This window comes from Ambystoma mexicanum, chromosome 9 (genome assembly GCF_040938575.1).
Source record: "Ambystoma mexicanum isolate Mex_15411 chromosome 9, UKY_AmexF1_1, whole genome shotgun sequence".
Lineage (NCBI taxonomy): Eukaryota > Metazoa > Chordata > Amphibia > Caudata > Ambystomatidae > Ambystoma > Ambystoma mexicanum.
The window spans coordinates 993,438,345-993,458,199 of record NC_090931.1 but is presented as its reverse complement, the minus strand read 5'-3'; the positions used below and the strand labels follow the sequence as shown (position 1 = coordinate 993,458,199).

The window sequence follows — 19,855 nt, the reverse complement described above, 5'->3', positions numbered from 1 at the left end:
TACACTTAAAAGCCTTAGTGGACCACATTAGACAGGATAAAGATGAGGTTGTTTCAGAAATGCAGATTTTACAAAAAGAACATTGTGAAAAAGAATGTGATCTCCAGAGTGCAGAACAAGAAATGATTAAAATGATTCAAGAAAGAGACAAGAGATATAAAGAGTTCAATGAATGCCAAATGCAAATGTGCGACATGCAGGAGGTGATTAATAAGATGAGTGATGAAAACAACTATTTGCAAAATGAAGCAAACAGACTCCTTAAAAAGTGTAAGGACTTAGAACAGCAAATGTGCATTCCCAGGTCCCAGGAGAGGCGGCAGGGTACCACATTCAATGGAGTGGAGGTGAATTCTAGCTCTGCCCAAAGAGCTAGTGCTCCAGTGACTGGGCCGGTGACTGAACTTGGTTGCAGCGCTCTTGGGGGATTTGATACTCCCATTGGGGGCAGCCACCAATCTCATACACCTGAAAACAGGATTGAATCACAAAATAGTGCAATTCCATGCATTGCAACAAGTAGCCCCATAAAAATAATGAAATCCATTAAAGCCCTGATCAAATCATTTAAAAAGGGAGGTGAATGCTGCATTGAGGATCACTTAGAAGCGGTGCATGACATTTTTAAAGCACTCCAGATACCTAAGGAACAGTACAGACAATATTTTAATTTAACTTTAGATGCCCCGACGGCCAGCATCATAAGGGGATTAAATGAACAGCAGAATATGACCTGGTTGGAGTTTGAAAAAGAAATTAGGCGTCATTTTTCTCCTTTTCAGTCATTGCAGGAGGCAAAGAAAGTCGCTTACACAATTACTGCTGGACCTAATACATCCCCTCGCCAATTTTTACAAGACTTAAAAAGAGCATTTTCTCGCTTTGATGTATCTTTTGACTCAAATTCCAATGAGTTTAAAACTGCATACTTCTATGGGCTACAGAAAGACATCATATCCCAATTGGTCCGTGAATTTGACAGTGACAAGTCCCTTAAATGGATTGTACATCAAAGCACAAACCTATATGAGGTAATCTATTGTCAGGGTAGAGAAAGTGATAAAATGAAAGATACTAGACCTAAATCTAAAGAACCCTCAGCCACAGTAATGGAAATCAGGTCAGCCAAAATGTCCCTTGAGTCTGCTCAAAGCCAAGGTAAAAATAATGTGACACCTGAACAAAGGGGTAATCAACAAAGATCGCCATTTCCTGTACCAATGTTCCAATCACATGATCCTAGTAATAGAGAGAGCTACATCAGCCCTAGGTATTTAGGGGACAGACCCCGGGTAGGATATCGGCCTGATATGGCAGGTATGAACAATAACCAGAGACAAAATCAAGATCAAAGAAATGATGGTCCCTACCAGTCATTGGGGACACAGAGCAGATTTGATCCCAACACCATGATATATGGTAATCAGGATAGACCCCGATATGTGGATCGATTTACTGATAATGGAAATCAACATAGGGGCCAGTACCCACAATCTGAGAGACAGGACATGAGGCAAAACGTGAACTACAATCCACGTCAGTACAATGATTCCCACCAGGGGACTATAATCAAAGGATGGGTGCAACCCGCTCCCCTCCACAAATGAATCAAGAGTTCAGAAACGATCCCAACCGACATCAATCACCTGAGAGGTATCAGAATAGATCCAATCAGGGGGAAAACAACCAATATCAACCTAGGCCACAGAAAGAGGATCCTAGAGAGATGGAAAGGTTCCAGTGCCTTGAGGCCCAAGTGAAAATGTTAGCTGAGCAAATAGGAAAGCTCTATACAGCGCAAAAACAACGTTCCAAAGAGGGGGCTGATGGCCATAGCAATGACCGGGGGGCTTCCGAAAAGTGACTAAGTACTCATGATAACTGCAGTGCCAAAATGACAGATTGTTTTGATATAATTTTGCATAACGACTCTGAGATGCCTAATGGATTAAAAATGAAAGTGCCAGTAAATGAACTTGTGACAGAAAGTGCAAATACTTCTAAAAAAGAGGTATGGTTTAACCTGGAGCTAAATAAAACAGTAAAGATTTGTACAAATGAAAAAGAAACATTAGGAATTCCAAAAGAACAAAGGGACAGATTTAAGAAAAATGACTCATGCATGGGGAATACCAATGAACAGGGAGTAAGTGGGGATGCTATAGCTCCTTCCCTGGGCAAGCAAAACAATTACCAAACACAGACAGAAAAAGGAAATACTCAAAAGGAGGGTACAAGTCAATCACCTGAAGAATTCTTTGAGACACATATTTTTGAAGAGGCTGAAAGGGCTGGTATCACACTAAATGATCACAAATGCACAGAATTAAAAATGACAAATTGCTGAATGATGTTGTTACACATGTTCAGTTGGAAGGTTGTAATGTGGTCTCTGATGTTACCCAGATGGATGGGCGAACAGTGGCCACACTCCAAAAAACCTCTGATCACGGAGAAATGAATAAAGTCTCTCGCGCAGAAATGGGTAAAAAGGAGGGAAAATGTCTTTCCATTTACCAATGTGCTTAGCCAAAAGTGAAAAAGACCTGAGAAAGGTGAGCCCTGAAATCAGTAAGAATTCACACTTCTTATGTGTATTAGAGGAAGTTGAGGACAGATATTATGCACCCATCACTGTAGACGAAAAATGCCACACCTTTGCTATGATTGACACTGGGGCACAGGCCACAATTATGTCCAAGGAGCTGGTAAAGAGTATCAATGAAGGGAGACCCCCACAGAGTCAGATCACAGTGAAGGAAAATCAAGGTCCAGTGCATAACTTTAATGGGGAGGAGGTGCCCATCATAGGTGTAACTGAGGTTGACATAAAAATAGGAAAGCACAGAATGAAACAAGAGGTATTGGTCACATCTATTTGTGAAATTCCATTTCTGATGGGGACAGATTGCCTGAAAAGATTGTCTCCTCTCATAGATGGGGTGAATGGAGTGCTGTGGTCCTTAACCAAAAAACCATTGAGGCCTAAGAAACTAAAATCACAAAACAGCAATATAAATGAATGTCACACCGTTGCCAAAACAAATGATGCTGTGGAGGTATATCTCCAGAATAGCTGCATACCTAGTGTCACTGTTATATTAATGTGTCAAGACAAAATGCAGAGCGACAATGAAAAACTACCTGTACAAATATACTTGGACCCAAGGAAAAATTGGCAGACTGCCATAGATGAGCACACATTACGTTTTTATTTAAAAGAGAAAACATGCAAACAGAATATTGCTCCTAAAACAGATTCAGAAAACACATTACCACTCTGGCAGAAATACACATGGAAGATGAGCAACCATGGGTTCATGTTGGTATAAATGACTATTTTAAAACAATAAAAGCCAGTTTAGCGCTTGGACATGAAAGGAGTTTCATTAATGAGAAATTGTTGCAAATAATAATGGAGAGGGCAGAAATCCCGAAATTTAGGATTAAAAACCAATATGTTTCTGGGTTGGACAGTCCAGACTTTGAAAACCGAATTGCAGGCAGATGCATGCTTAAAATTAGCATTGGGCAGAAAACAATTTACCATAATGTATGGATAGTGAGTGGAGCACAAAATGAATTTTACATGGGCAATGACATCATGCACAGAATGTGTATGGTGTTAGATTTCCTTAATCAAAAAATATGGTCACGCCTAGGTGGTCCGGCACCTGAATTTGAAGACAAAAGAAGGGCTTATCATTGTGCACAACTGGTTCCTTATGCAATCGAATTACAAATGAGGAAAGATACTATTATTCCTGCATTTACAAAACAGTTTGCAAAAACACTGAAATGCAAAAATGGACAGCAGATGAAAGGCTCTGATGCATTTGTATGCCTGAATGAATCCATAAAACAGCAAGGCCTGTATTATGAATACATTCCATTGGTAGACATTGGTGAAGGATCTGTAAAAATTATGGTAAATAATAAAGGTTGTCAGGATATTCATTTAGAGGAAAACTTCCCATTAGGAATGGCCATACAAAAATCACATTATACGGCAGATTTAAATAACATGGTGATTGGAAATATCCCTGAAAAGTATGTAGATGCCAAGGGTGAGTTGCCAGAACACCTGGACTCTCAGACCAAAGGAATATTTAAAATTCATTCTGTGTATCCTTATGATTCAAATGAGACAGTGTGCCTCCATCAAGAGGATTGCATAATATTTAATTTAAATGTAAATGAAACAGAAAATCAGCCCATTGAAGTGGAAGCTGATATGCCAAAATATTTAAAAGTGGCAGCTTTACAAAAAGACACAGCCACACAGTTAGAGGAACGCGCCGAGATTCCCTTACCAGAAGATTTTCCAGAATTTTCCAAAATGGTAGAAGAGCAGATCTCCTTAGCGGATGCATGTGAAAGCAATAAGGATAGGGACAATCTGAGGGAGATATTTATGGAGTTTAAGGATGTATTTGCAAAAGATGCTTATGATTGTGGTTTAACTGATTTACATGTGGCCACACTACCAGAAGGGTGTAGCAGAAATCCAGTGTTTGTACGCCAGTATAGACTACCGCTGGCATGTTTAGAATCATTGGCAGAGATTATTAAAAATTTGGAATCGCGGGGAATCATCAGGCCCATTCATAGCACATCCAATACACCTATTTTAGGTGTGTTAAAGCCAAATGGTCAATGGCGGCTATGTGCAGACTTGAGAGAGTTAAATAAAAGAGTACCAGTATCTAGATGGCCACTGCCATTCATTGATCAGGGCCTAGCTCAGGTACATGGTTCAAATGTATTTACCACATTAGATCTCACCTCTGGATATTGGTGCGTGCCATTGGCAGAGGAGATACAACGTTTATTTTCCTTTACATTTGACAGGACTCAATATGCCTGGCTTAGAGCTCCGTTCGGGTACATCAATAGTGGGAGTGAATTTTGCATATTTTTGAGAAAGGCCATGCCGGATGCAGCGGAAAGAGGAACAATAGTTTATGTGGACGATGTCCTGATAAAAAATGAAAGCCTGAAAAGCCATTTTGATGAAATAAGACATGTACTTGGCCAATTGCAGAAAGCAGGCACCAAAGTAACTTTGCAAAAAGCACAATGGTGCAAGACAAAAGTGAACTTTCTAGGGCATGAAGTGACTGAACATGGGCTAAATCCACAAAAGAAGAAAATAGAGGCCATACAAAGGTTAAAAGATCCTAAAAATGTGAAAGGAGTAAAAAGTTTATTAGGGATGACAGGCTATAACAGAAAGTTCATTGAAAATTATGCAGAAATCACTCAACCATTGACTAAACTGCTTAAACTGAATACTCCCTGGAAATGGGAAAAAGAGCAGTCTGATGCAGTGGCTAAATTAAAGGAATGTCTTGTAAAGGCACCATGTTTAGCATACCCCATAAAGGACAGGGATTTCTTTATAGAAATAGGTTTTTCTGAACATTGTATGTCAGCAGTGTTATCACAAAAACACAATTTGAATCACAAAACCATTGCCTATGCAAGTAAGGCATTTTCCCAAGTTGAAATGAAATTTAATGAATGTGAAAAGGCCCTATTAACCACTGTGTGGGCGCTACAACATTTCCGCCCCATTGTTCAGGGAGAAAAGGTGATTATTGAAACAAATCACCAACCTTTGCAATTTTTAGAGAGTAAAAGAATTAGATCAGGTAATCTAGCGCAGTCCAGAATCACTTCATAGACGCTGGCATTACAAGGTTTTCCAGTAGAAGTGAGATATGGACAAAATAAAAAGAACCCAATTGCTCAAGGGTTAGCTGACTTACATGACTGCGCAGCTGAACAAATACCAAATGAAATGGAAGTGGAAACTAGTTTGCAGGAATTTGAACAATCACCACACAAAGCTTTTGATGAAAAAACATGCAAGGATTTGCCAACTGTATATGTGGATGGTTGTGCTTTTCACATTGAAAATGACAGTAATAAACAATTAGTGGCAGGAATAGGAAATGTCTGGTTGAAATGTGAAGGCGTCCCCAGTATAGGGATGAGGATTGGAGATAGGAGCAGTCAGGTGGCGGAATTGGCAGCCATTTATAAAGCAATTGCTACTGCAGTTGATAAAAAGTTCAGTGAAATTGTCCTGGTAACTGATTCTGACTATGCACGGAATAGCTTTGTGGAGTATTTGCCTGGTTGGAAAGCAAGAGGCATGGTTACACACAACAAAAAACAGGTTAAACATGGAAAAATGATACAAGCCATAGACAAATTGGTGTCAGAGAATAATTTAACAATATACTGGAGAAAAATTTGTGGGCATTTAAAAACACCAGGAGAGGATAAGGAGGGAAATGATAAGGCAGACCACCTGGCTAAGATTGGGGCTGTGATGGGAGAATTGCTACCTATTGATTATTTAATGGGTGAAATACAAATTGATGCAGTGACACGTTCTAAAGCACCAAAGGAGGTAGATCAACCGGTGGTGCAGTGGAGTCATGACACGCCAGACCAAGATTTGATTGAGGCACAAAAGAATGATCGAATTTTGGGAATCTATTATAATCATTTGATAGATCCTGAACAAAATTCTTTAACAGAAAATGATTGTATGGGAAAAGAAGAGTTGAGGGTGCTATTAAAGAACAAAACACGAATTAGATTACAGGATGGACTCATGATTAGAGAGTCCATAACAGGACAAATACAGTGGGTAGTACCCCTTTCATTCAGAGGGCTAATGCTACACCATGCACATGATGCCATAACTGCAGGCCATAGAGGTCCACAAAAAACATTAGAAATACTAAAAGATTATGCTTACTGGCCACATATGTCCCAAGATGTGGAATTATATACTAGAGGATGTCTAGTATGCGCCCAATTTAAACCTGCTTCACCAATGCATAGAGCACCATTGATGAAAAGAGGCCTAACTCTCCCATGGTCAGATTTGCAAATAGACTATGTAGGTCCTTTAAAAAGGTCGAGCAGGGGAAACCGTTATATTGTAAGTGTGGTATGTTTGATGTCGAAGTGGATTGAATGCATTCCTGCACCAGATTGTAGTGCGCAAACAGCAGCCACATTGCTGGTGAACCATGTGTTCTCAAGGTTTGGGTTGCCACAAAGAATTGAGTCAGACAGAGGAAGTCATTTCACAAGTACTCTAATGAGTAAGGTATGGCAAATACTAGGTGTGAAAAGGAAACTACATATAGCATATCGGGCAGCGTCTTCAGGCACAGTTGAAAGAAGCAATAGGTCTGTTGTGGATATTTTAAAGAAATTTGTGGCAGAAGCAGGTTCCAGCTGGGATTTACGTTTACCGTTGGTTTTGATGGCAATCAGATCAACTCCTGCCAAAGCAACAGGTGTTAGCCCCCATGAGGTCTTGACAGGTAGGAAAATGGTGTTACCACAACACCTACTATACAGAACACATGAGCAGACACTTGTGAGTGCATCCACAGTTCATGAATATATTGATGAACTGAGGAGGCATTTGCAACATGCATTTGCTTTTGTGCAGAGAAATCTGGAAAGAGCTGTTGACAGTGCAAAGTCTTATTATGACAAAAAGACATCAGTAAAGGAATACAGCGTAGGGGATCAGGTGTACAAGTTTCATTTTGGAAAAAGTAAACAGAAAAATTCTAAATTTCTAGCAGCCTGGCAGGGGCCATTTCGAATTATAGATAAGGTCTCTCCTGTAGTTTATAAAATTTTGAAAAATGAAGGTGAAACGGCAATAGAGCAGTTTGTCCATGTAAATCAAATCAAACCATGCCATCCCAGACATGAGATCAGGCAGCTTGAGCATGTAGAAACAGATAAAGTCCCTTGAACACAAAAAGAGAAAATAAATGGGTACAATCAGGAGGCAGTGACAAAGAAGTTAAAAAGTTGATTGTTATAATGGCACATAAAAACTGTAATATATGTAAAAATATATAATATAAAATAAATAAATAAATAAATATAATGGAAGCTCATGGTTGGTGTGCAGAGAGAAAATGTATTTAATATTGAATGCTGTTTTATATGTGCTTGTTTTCTTTTTAACTTGTGTTTAATTTCAGAAAAAAAAAAAAAAAGTTTTTACCAAGCATGTTTTATTTTTGGCAAAAGGGTGAAGTTAGTATTGTGCTATGTACTTAATTTGTTTCTTTTCTATTTGATTTGGAAAATTAACATTATTTGGTCGGAGGTTCCGGGATCAGAGCCCACGGGAGACGATGGAGTCCCAGAGCCCACGTGGACGGATTCCGGGAAAGCCCCAAAGAGGGGTGAAGACCAAGGCTGCAAAGCGATCAGCATTGAAGATGATACCGATGATATGGTTAATGATGATGATATTTGGAGGGATCTTCAAGAATTCAGAAGCACAGGTTGTCATTGAACCTGGACCAGCATCTGGTATCGCGGTGGAAGAGGCACCAGGATTCATCATGAGTGATAGAAGGATGATTTTCCAAAATATATACATACCATTGAATCCTGAGATTTTGATTGAAAAACATTTGAACAATACCGGAATTAAGATTGAACAGACTAAAGAGTGGCTGGAAATAAGAAAAGAGGACACTAAGCAGTCAATAAGAGATATATTAATGCAGTTGGAAAAAACATTTGTGAATTCAGCAGACATTAAGAAGAGGAGAGGAAAGAGAGGTGCGGTGATGCTCGCGATATCATTGGTAATGTCTATAGTTGGAGCCATAATAGGTACCACAATATCAACAGCCAATTCTATTTCGGTAGGAACACTGAGTACTAAAGCGCAACAACTGAGTATTGACCTAGAAATAATACAAAAAACATTAGATGGAATTAGAGGGGGACTGGATGAACAAGTAAGATTCATAAATGAAACTGCAATCATTCTAAATGAACAAGCGGATGTAATGCAACGGGCGACTAAAATAATACTTAAGCATGACAGAACTTTAAATGAAATATTGAACATAATGAGTCCTGTTGATAGACTATTAACGAATTATATGAGAGAAGTTCAAACTGCAGTTTCACAATTGATTCAAGGACATATCCCCTTGTATTTTGTTTCGCAGGATATTATTCGTCAAATGGTAGAAAGATTGACCAGGAGGGAAATTGATATAATACAGGTAAAAATTGCATTCGAAATGGGTAATGCAATGCCGTTATATGTGGACTTGGGAAGACTAGAGATCGGATTTTTGCTATGCATCCCATATGTAGCCCCTGAACTTATTTATCAAACGAAGTGGGTACACAATGTGGGATTTTGGCAAGAGGACAAATGTATTAAGATTAAGACTCCAGAAGTGGTGGCATTTCAGTCATGGGAACCTGAAGTTTATTTAATACCAAACCTGGAAACATGTGTCAAATTTAAAGAACAAAATTATATGTGTCCAGGTAAACCGTTTGTTCCTGATGCCACAGATGCTATTTGTGGTTTGAAATCTGACCCAAGTATATCAGAAGGATGTGAAGTGATTATTAGCAATATGGGGAGTGAAGAAATGGCACAGGCTAAGATGGTCAGAGGTAAATGGTTGGTCAGCACCTGTTTAAAGAACATGACGGTAGTACATTTAAACCATGGAACATACGTGGTTAAACAGGTGAAATATAATGTTTTTTATTTACAGGTTCCAAAGGATACAATTGTGTCAATTGGGGGGTTAACATTGTTTCATGTAACAAATGATGTTTGGGAAAGCCAAGTGGAAAATATCGATTTTTTTCAAAGGGATACTTTTCCAATAGATCCGGATGTGGAATATTTATTGAATCACAAAGAAAGACATGTTATAAAAATGAATTTGAGAAAAACAATATTACAATTAGTAATCATGGGATAATAGAAGTGGAAAGATTTAATTGGGGAACCTGGGGGAAACGCTCAATAGTGGGTTTGGCTGTCCTGGTGCTAATCATGGGTGGATGGTTGATTGTGCTATCAGTAAAAATGAAAATGTTACTGATTTTAGTAGCTACGTCAGGAAGAGAAAGATATCCCAATACACATGCATTTTAAAAGAAAAAAAAAGAACAAGTTGTTTTTAGGAATTGGCTTGGATCGTAGCCAAGTTCTAAAAACAAAAGGAGGGTATGTAAGGATATTTGGCGTGTTACAGCACAGAGTACAGCACTAGTGCACAGGTAGCAATTTATTTTTTGATGCAGCACCACCACATGGGTGTGGTGCATTGCTATATGTGTTGCCAGAGTAACATGGACATATAAGTAAAGACAGGCTATTCAGTCAAAAACGATTTTTACATATAAGATGCAAATCTATTTTTACAGTTAAAAGCACACGTGCACATTCAAAAATGCACACTATTTTTCACCTGAAATGCCTATGGTGCAAGAGACACATTTGAACATTAATAACTAACCTTATTAATAACTAACCTGACTAATAAAACTGCATTTAACATAACCCACTAATAAAAATGTGTCTCCACTGCAGAATTAGGCCTACTTTGAAAGTGAACTTTTAAACGCACATTCATTTTTTTTTCTCTGCTGCTCTGTCCACATAACTACAGGAAGCAAAGAGCTCGAAGGAACAGGAAATCAGTTGGTTACAAATTTTTACTGTAGAAATGAGCCATTGTGTAGTGAGGGAGGAGATGACATGATTGATTCTGATTGGAGCCGCGTCATAGCAAGTATCATGCTAGAGGCTGTGATTAGAGTTTTGCTGGGGAAGCTTGAGGAGAGGGGGAGAACAATCGAGATCTGGCAGAGCTGGGAGAAGGACCTGTTTCCTGGCTGAAGCATTCCTGCTGCAAAAGCTGAGAATTCCAGGCAATAACCCCGGTTTGAGAACGACAGACGCTTGTTTTCACTGGGGTTAATCTTCAAGGGAGCCAAATTCAGAAAGAGAATAGCCGGAGAAAACTCATGCTGAACAGATAAGGTAATTACAGAAGTGTGGGAGCAATGCGAAAGTGTGCGAAACTGTTCAGTCAGTGTATTCGAGGGAGTCCCAGTCCCTTATCAGCATATGTAATGTTACCAATTGAATATATTCTCGCAGTTCTCTGTTCATTTTATCACAAATAATGTTGTACCATTTCATTTATTTCTGTAAAAAAGGGTTAAACTGTGTTTAAAGGAAATTTCTATAATACAAAAATATCTGAAAACAGATAGCTAGTGTGTATTATTTCTCTCTTTCATTTTGCATGGGAAAAGGTTTAAACGTGGGTAGATTTTTAAACAGTGCAATTGTCATTTTAAAACAGATGTGTGCATGATTATATTCAGTATGGACAGTTGTGAGTGACTGTTTGTAGCATAGCTTGTTGGAGGTACATGAGCCAACGGGAAGAGAGACTCTCTGGACATAGTTCCATACCGTATTTAAGGTAGTGGAAATTACCACAAAAATACCACAATAGCCCATGGTGGCACACAACACTAACACTGAAAATGTGGTATCCCTAAAATGTAGGCCTGAGGTCTCTCTAGTGATCAAGAACAATCTAGATCAAAAACAAGGGATGTTGGATATTGGGGCCACAAATAAACCAACCACGCAAATTATCGCGCACATTATCTAAATAGGTCTGAATTCTGAAATAATGCAATGTATTATTTTCATGTGTGATCCAATATGAATACAGAGAGTGATTATTGCTAAAGGTATTTTAGCGGTAAGAAAATACCGCAAAGCCCCAAATATCCACAAAATACCCAACACACCTAGATTCAGAATACACAAGTTGGCTGGAATGCAATGTGGTGACTTCTAAATTCGAAGTAACACAGCTAGCACCCAGATTCAGAGTACACAAGTTGGCTGGAATGCAATGGGGTGACTTCTAAATTCGAACTAACACAGCTAGCACCCAGATTCAGAATACACAAGTTGGCTGGAATGCAATGGGGTGACTTCTAAATTCGAACTAACACAGCTAGCACCCAGATTCAGAGTACACAAGTTGGCTGGAATGCAATGGGGTGACTTCTAAATTCGAACTAACACAGCTAGCACCCAGATTCAGAGTACACAAGTTGGCTGGAATGCAATGGGGTGACTTCTAAATTCGAACTAACACAGCTAGCACCCAGATTCAGAGTACACAAGTTGGCTGGAATGCAATGGGGTGACTTCTAAATTCGAACTAACACAGCTAGCACCCAGATTCAGAATACACAAGTTGGCTGGAATGCAATGGGGTGACTTCTAAATTCGAACTAACACAGCTAGCACCCAGATTCAGAGTACACAAGTTGGCTGGAATGCAATGGGGTGACTTCTAAAATCGAACTAACACAGCTAGCACCCAGATTCAGAGTACACAAGTTGGCTAGAATGCAATGGAGTGACTTCTAAATTCGAACTAACACAGCTAGGTGAGGAGTAGTGAGTAGCACCCAGATTCGCAGTTCCACATTTAGTAAAATGCAGTGAGGCAGCAACTTGGTATAGTGGGCCACATTAGAAGGAATGCATATTACGTGAACCAGATGCTTAATATAGTTGAACCATTAAATACGAGTGTCTCGAATTCCGGTTTTAAAGATCACAACCATTTCGAGATTCAGATCCAAATGATTTGAATCAATTAAGTTGATTCAAACCCACATTGTTTAAATAGGCTAAAATGTGGTTTCATCTGATCTGCCCAATTCCTATTGCATATACTCCAGTCATCTTTTCCTCTACCAATTTCAGCTGGCTAATGCTTTCATCTTTCGTCAGGAAGTACCATTAGCAACCAAACTATATTACTTATCAGTGATGGTGGCTAGTGCCATTCCTCTTTGCAAGCTCATTCTGATACACAGCACACTGGAAAAGGGGAAAGAGGGTGCCCTCTTGCTCTTTTGAACTTACCCTCACATTTGAGCAATAATGAAGTGACCCCAAAGTCAAATGTTCACGCTTACCAAACATAACCGTATTCTTTTCTTAGAGGATCGCTGGAGGGGGTGTAGGACATGAAGGAATGTATAGTTTCAGAGGGGTAGGTGTTCCCTCTGGTTCATTAATTGAGAGACCATGCAGAATGCTAATAGAGTTTACATCCTAATCCAAGATGGCCGTACATGAACCACCATGTTGTATGGTGACATCATCCCATATGCTGGCGTGAGCATAGACCATTGTGTTTGGTACTCAGAACTATTATAATTTCTAACTTGCGCCTTGAAGCACTTGTGTATAGGCACGTTATAAATGCCATATCATATATCATATCATATCTCGCATCCTGTGTGAAGGCAACTGGGTTGGGCATCTTCTCTTGTAGTCCAGAAATGGAACCAGCTTGATCCATTTGGGTCCCTCACCGTTATGAATAGAGTAGAAATGTGATATCAATGCTGGCCTTTTTTAACCGTTTAATTTACCCGACAATAGGGATAACAGGTTTAATTTCAGAGTTACCTCAGCAATGCCTGAAGTCGAAGTGCTGTTCACATTGAGATACTCATAAATTACTTCTCAGCAGTTGGCACATTGCTGCACAGCGACGCTCTTAATTAAGAAAAGGCTAGATGTCGTTTTCCTCTAAAATTACAAAGGCGGGATAGAGCCTCTTTTTGCATGGTCAGGATCTAGCCAAGTGAATGGGAGGTTCCATTGGCAAAGGGCACCGTAGGATGTATTGGTATTGTAAAAAACCAAAGATAATGATATTTTTTTTAAATAGAAAAGAAAGAACATATGTCTTCGGGTCATGAGGAACGTCTTATATGATGTAATTTGTTAATACAGATCCCACAAGATATTGTAGTTAGAACAGTTTTATCCACTAATACACAAATCATGTTAAGTCATGTTATGTTGTGTTATGCCACGATCTTTGTTTGCTTATCGTATGAATTGGTTCATTTGAATATGGAAAGTAATGAATTTCCAGGTTTGATGAGGCATACGTTTGATGAACGTGAATGGTATACGACAGTGTATTGCCTAGATTACCTACTGTGATGATGATAGCAATGGTCAGGAAGTGGAAGAGGCGACAGGGGTTTAATTCACTCTATCAGATCTCCCACAACAACCCTGGACCTGCACCTTCAATGCAAAGAAGTGAGAGTACAGTCTGTCAGTTACCATTTGCTCTCAGATGCCTTTGGTCTTAAGACTGCAGCAGTTCTCTGCTATGCACGAACCAAATACAACAGTCTGAAATAGGACTTAGGTTGCAGTCAGAGTTATATGAACAGAGTTACAATGCACTAATTACCACTAAATGTCTGAGAAGAAGTGAAGTTTGTTAGAGAATAGACATATTTTTGGTGATTCCAATATCAAGGGCCTAGTCTTGATTGACATTGATTGACGTTTGGTGGGAGTTTGGCCACCTGGAAAATGCAAATTTAAAACCTTGATTTTTTTCAGTGGGTAGCTTGAAAGGAGCCGTTGACAAAGCAAATTTGGAATTCATACAATGAGGCAGAAGGGAGTGTTGCTTCTAGAGGCTAATGCTGTTCACAGAGCAGCTACTTTAACCTGTTGAGGATCTTTGGTCTGATCTTTTGTGCACAAGAAAATAATCTTGGACCAGGAAGCCTGCAAACACATGTTTTTTATGACTTGCTCTCTCTCACACTCATTTCATTTATGGAGGTATCTTTTCCACAAACAATAATGCCAAATAGCAATGGCGTGCATAGTTGTTCTAGTGCTAGTGTAGTTGCTGTCATATTTTAGCTACCACTTTTTCATGCACAGTTCCAAGTACCATTGACTGTGGGTTTAAGAAAACGTTCTTGGGGTGGATTTACTGGATGCCTCTTGAGGTTTAGCTGCCAGTAAATGGCTTCTATTCTCCCGCCTTGAGTTGCTTTGGTAGCAAAGCTGCCAAGCATTTCTTCACAGATTTCCAGGCAACTGGTTTCCAGGAGCAGGACAGTCCATGAACTCTAGCAAGAAACCAACAGTCTCAAGTAAGGGGGTCAACAAACAGACAACCCTACCCAATATTCAGGAAATATTCTTCAGTCTTGTGGGTTGAACCAGAAGAAGAAGTAAGATGCAAGTTGGACATTTACATATTCTTTTATTTAACCAAAATAATAAAATGCCTATCTTGCCACTTGCCTATGGGTTTTTCCTCTAACTAACCAAATGAAATAATGCTGCTCGTCAGTCAGAAGTCCACAACCAAACCGTCCTCTGTCCATCAACCTAACCCTATTTGGCTCTACCACTTGGAACTAATAACTAAATAAGGCAAATTCCCTTTATCTCGACTTTATTTTGGGGCTTCCACGGTAGATTCAACAGTTCTCTTAAGTATTATGATGTCTATATGTCCTATTTATCTGGGTTTCGTAACCCTCACTGATGAGTTTTTGTAGTTCTTGGTATATGTTTAGATTTTTGTTCTGCGGGAGCTCTTGAGAGTCTCTAGTCTCTCTCCTGTACTCTTTCAGATGGTGGCTCTGTCCTTTCTTTGTTAGCAATGTGAGCCTTTTTACTTCAGTGGTTGTTTCCTCCTCCCTGTTGGAGTATCTTATACCCTTCTCCTGTGTTTGATGACCCACCTCCAGGCATCTTTGCTCTGCTTTCAAATGTCTGTGACTTTTGTCACAGCTGTTTGGGCTTAATGCTGTATCTTTATCACAGTCGTTCATCCAAGAATGCCAGTAATCATCATAAGTTATGTTAAGTAACTCTCTTGCTTTCTTCCAATACAGTACTTCCGGGACATATCTGCTTTCTCTGCTTTTAGCTTCCAGTTTCTCGCGGTGGTCGGCACTCTTTTGCCAATGGCAGGATTTGTTCTCCCAGCTGTTATGGGTCTTGGCATTGTTAGGCGGGTTCTCAACCCACCACAATCCTCTCATCTTCACACCACCCTTTGCGATGGTCTCCTGCACCCCGTCCGCACAGCAGTTGCTTCATTTTATGTTACGCTGGGCCTTCGGCATCACTCTTCATGGTTCTCTTTCACCCAGGTTTCCTCTGACTCTGCGGCTCAACCCTGCTCTGCCTCTCCTATGTGCATGTACATCAGAGGGCTTCCTCTGTGTATGCTTCTCTCTCTGCCTCCATGATTTGCTCGTCCTTCTATATTGGTTATTTTGCGTCCCAAGCAATGTTCAGTTTTTCTTCAGATGTTGTACTCTGTCCAGAAGTACTGGAAGCCAATAGAAAGGAAACATTGTTATTGGTATTTAAAGGTAATCCCACATATGCAGATAGTTTTGCTTGTGTAGGGAGTTCTTCGTGGGAATGGGAGTACTTGTCCTCTAGAGGGGAGTCAATCCCAGTGAGGTCCCATATGCCACAGACCCCTATGGAGTGTCATACCGAGCAGGCTCAACTACCTAGCCTCACAGGGGGTGGCTCTCTCCAGGGGGGAAGAGACAAACACCCTAGATTTGTGACACTTGCTAGGTCCTCGGCAGATCTGTTGTAATTGCCTCCTTCCTTCTGTACTTCTATGCCTCTGGCATGGTGTTTTTACTCACTCCAATCAGGATGTCCTAATGGTCTCATGTTTCATATTTCGTGTGCACTCTTAAACCAGCCAATGCCTATTACTCCTTGATATGTACGAGCCCATGATCTCCACACCTATGACCAGCCCTGATTGGCACCTGTAAGACTTGATGCTTTGACACCTGAAAGATGAAATACTTTCTGCATTTAAGCTACTTTGGACCTAGATGGTTACAGGTCGACTATAGCGCCAAGTTACCGGCGCTTTTGATTTCCACATGTTTAATTCATGGGTTAAGTTCGGCATTTCAAGTAAATTTTGTACTTTTCCCTCTCGGGTTATGCCATACATTGCAAACTAATCATGTACTGAAGACGAAGATTTTCACCATTTGTCTATGCTCAGAATATTGAATTCTGTTATATGCATGCTTTCACAATTGCCTTTTGATGTTTTTGTCACAATTGCGTTTTGATGTTTTTGTCTCAATACAAACTATGTATATCCACAGTCTTGGATGTGTGTGAGTTTCTTTTTCCCTTCTGGACAATTTCATGGGTTATGAACTAAGGGATTCAATCCATTAGTACTAGTACACCAGGTTCCCCAATGTAAATTACTTGTTTTGCTTCATTTATTGACAAAAATTGGTGATGAACCTTGGCAGTAGCAGTTCTACCTCCTTTTTGGTTCTGATTGTACCATGCCAGCAATTCATTCTGTCTAGGCAAAGTATGGTGCTGTTTGCATCTTCTGCATAGCAGCATAACCTGCAAACATCTATTCAATTTAACAGTGTTTAGAAGACATATTTATGATAATAAAGCAGCTATGATTGGTAAAGTCATTGAAATACCATATTTGAGTGCAGTCATTCTGCAATTATTACATTCTCACAATGTTTTTTTTCCCTGTGAACTTGAACTAGAACCTTTTTTGGTTCTAAAGTGCCTGATTTCACAATAGTGTAGTAACCTCATTTCACCAACGTCATGCAGGTAGTGGAAGTGACATCTCCCCATCCTTCACCGCTTGATCACATAACAGAAAGAGGCATCACATGATCTTTGAATCCATTCATGGTTCTTAATTAACATATGTTGGAAATGTGCTACTGCAGCATGTTTATAAACACTGATTACCCCCCCAAAGAACAGCCACTAACACTTCTGTGGCAAAGGCTGAAGGCACCCCTCCATTTAATATATTAGCAGTTGAACTGGTGAAATCACAGTGGTTGCAAGCATCAACATAGTGTTAGTGATTCCCACATCTTGCTACCCCAAAATGACATCCATGTGACTGGAAAACAACTTGAGTTTGGAAGGATAACACGCCATGTATGCCTGTCTTGCTCTGGCATGCCCATGCCTTTGTTTTGAATACATTGTGGACATGTTTGCAAATTGCTGAAAAGTTGGTAACGTGTATGGCAAGCAGTTATAACCCACTGGGTCTATTTTGCAGGGGCTGCTGTTTGCTTCTCCAGAAGGCGTTCCAATGTCCATTGATTTGGTCCATCTGTGGCTCCACGAATCATCCAGGGTGTACGCCGACAAGCTCATGGACGAGCGAGACATTGAGCATTTTAACAAAGTGCTCATTGACACAGCTAAGCGATTCTTTGAGGTACAGTATGCTCAAATATGGAATGTGTGAAAAATGCGCGACAGCCAAACCTTTATCCAGAGGCGCAGGAATGAACACATACGATATATACTTCCATTCATATTACTTGGTATATTAAGAACGCTATTAAGATGTCTAAAAACAAACACTAGCTTCATGCTGAACAATGATTTCCTATTAAGAGTGGATGAAGCATCACTAGAAAAAAAGATAAAATAGCTATTTCCAGTTTAAGGCATATTCCTGTCCCACAGTCAATGTTATCCATATTTTTTCTTGTAAGCTCTTTTTTGGTTTGTTTAACTGTTATGTCTATTTTAATCTTTAGGTGTATCTGTACTTACTTCCATACTGTCATGCACCCTAAACAAAGGACTGTGTGTATCCTCAAAATGATAGGTCAACCTACTGTCAGGGTTTACTCGGACACGCATTCTTGTAAAGCCAATCGTTTTTGCACCATACACCCACACACGTGGCATGCACCAGCCTATGCCAGAACACCGTCTATCAGACTGTGATATGACATCCACCCTGTGCAAAGCCCAGGTGAAGTCTGGATAAGACAGACCTCGATGTTTGCGGGGTCCGTGGCTGACGGAGCGTGGATACTCCATCTGCCAGGTTGCGAGGGCGCAAGCAGCAATTCCTTGTCCTTCTGCTGTACCGGAGTCCAGACTTTATTTTTTTGTGCCTGCCCGCTCCTCCGGCGTGAACATCGCCATCCCTCAACTTGCCTCAGTTTCATCCCGCTTACCTGCTCAGACTGTGATATAACATCTGCCCAGGCGAAGTCTGGATAAGTCGGACCCCGCTGTCTGCGGCTGTCGATGGCGGGGAGCAGCTCTCTTTAGCATTGCCATCTGCTTATACAGCCATCTGTCATGATGCCTGCCCCCGGAAGACCAGACCAGGCCCACCAGCCCTGGAAGCAGGCATCATGCCACTTGGAGCATGCCCAAAAGCCCCAGTTAGGGGCTGTTTGGGTGCAGTCCTGGCACCTATGGCGCCAGGCTCATAAAGATAAAGTCAGTCCTGGCGCCATGGGCGCCAGGCTCATTATTGATAACTTACCTGAAGCAGACCATGCTGCATACTCACCTGAGGCAGACCATGCTGCATGAAGACTCAAGCCAAATGAGGCTTAGGAGGGACTATTTTACTGAAGGGACTATTTTGTTACTTGGGTGGGGCTGTGGAAGAATACTTACCTGGATCTTCTTCCAAGGCTATTTAAACCACGCCCGGACAGCCACACGTTCTACGCGTTATTCTGCTTGCTGCAGCGTAACGCTCACCGTGTTTTCAGCAGCTCCAGTCTTCAGCCACGCCCGCTTCAGTCCTGGGACTCCTGAAACAAGAAGAAAAGAAGGATAAAGGTTAGAACAGGAGTTTTAACTTTAATCCTTACCTGAATCCTGATCCATTTGGCCACGGAACTGAAAGACAGAAGTCTTTGAAGCATCGCTTTGTATTCCTACGGCGCCGCGCTGAACTTGCCTGCTTGGCGGTACTTCAGCATTCCATCACGCTCTCTCCATCTCGCGGCCGCCCTCCGACGCCTAAGGAGACAAAGACAGCAAGGTGAGCAAGGGGACTCTCTAAGGCTATACAAGATACCCCCAAGGACTTACCTGATTTACCACGGGAGGTACTCACCTCATCTCGGGTCGGCACAGTCAACTCTGCTTCATCGCCGTACCACGGCCCCTAAGGGGAGAAAGCAAAGACAATACCAGTTACCCCCCACAAAACTTACCTGATTTACCACGGGGGTCTCACCTCATCTCGGGTCGGCACAGTCAACTCTGCTTCATCGCCGTGCCCCGGCCCCTAAGGGGAAAACCACAATAGACTTACCTGAATCT

At 40.7% G+C, this 19,855-nt stretch overlaps 1 protein-coding gene across 1 annotated transcript in view; it reads left to right on the top strand.

Moving 5' to 3' along the window:
• The window catches only part of LOC138488874 (dynein axonemal heavy chain 11-like), a 2,478,284-nt gene that overhangs the window by 1,189,699 nt on the left and 1,268,730 nt on the right, over positions 1–19,855 (top strand). Inside the window, exon 24 of the mRNA XM_069616234.1 lies at positions 17,826–17,987. Coding sequence (XP_069472335.1) covers positions 17,826–17,987 — 162 coding nt within the window. The remainder of the gene's footprint in view (positions 1–17,825; positions 17,988–19,855) is intronic.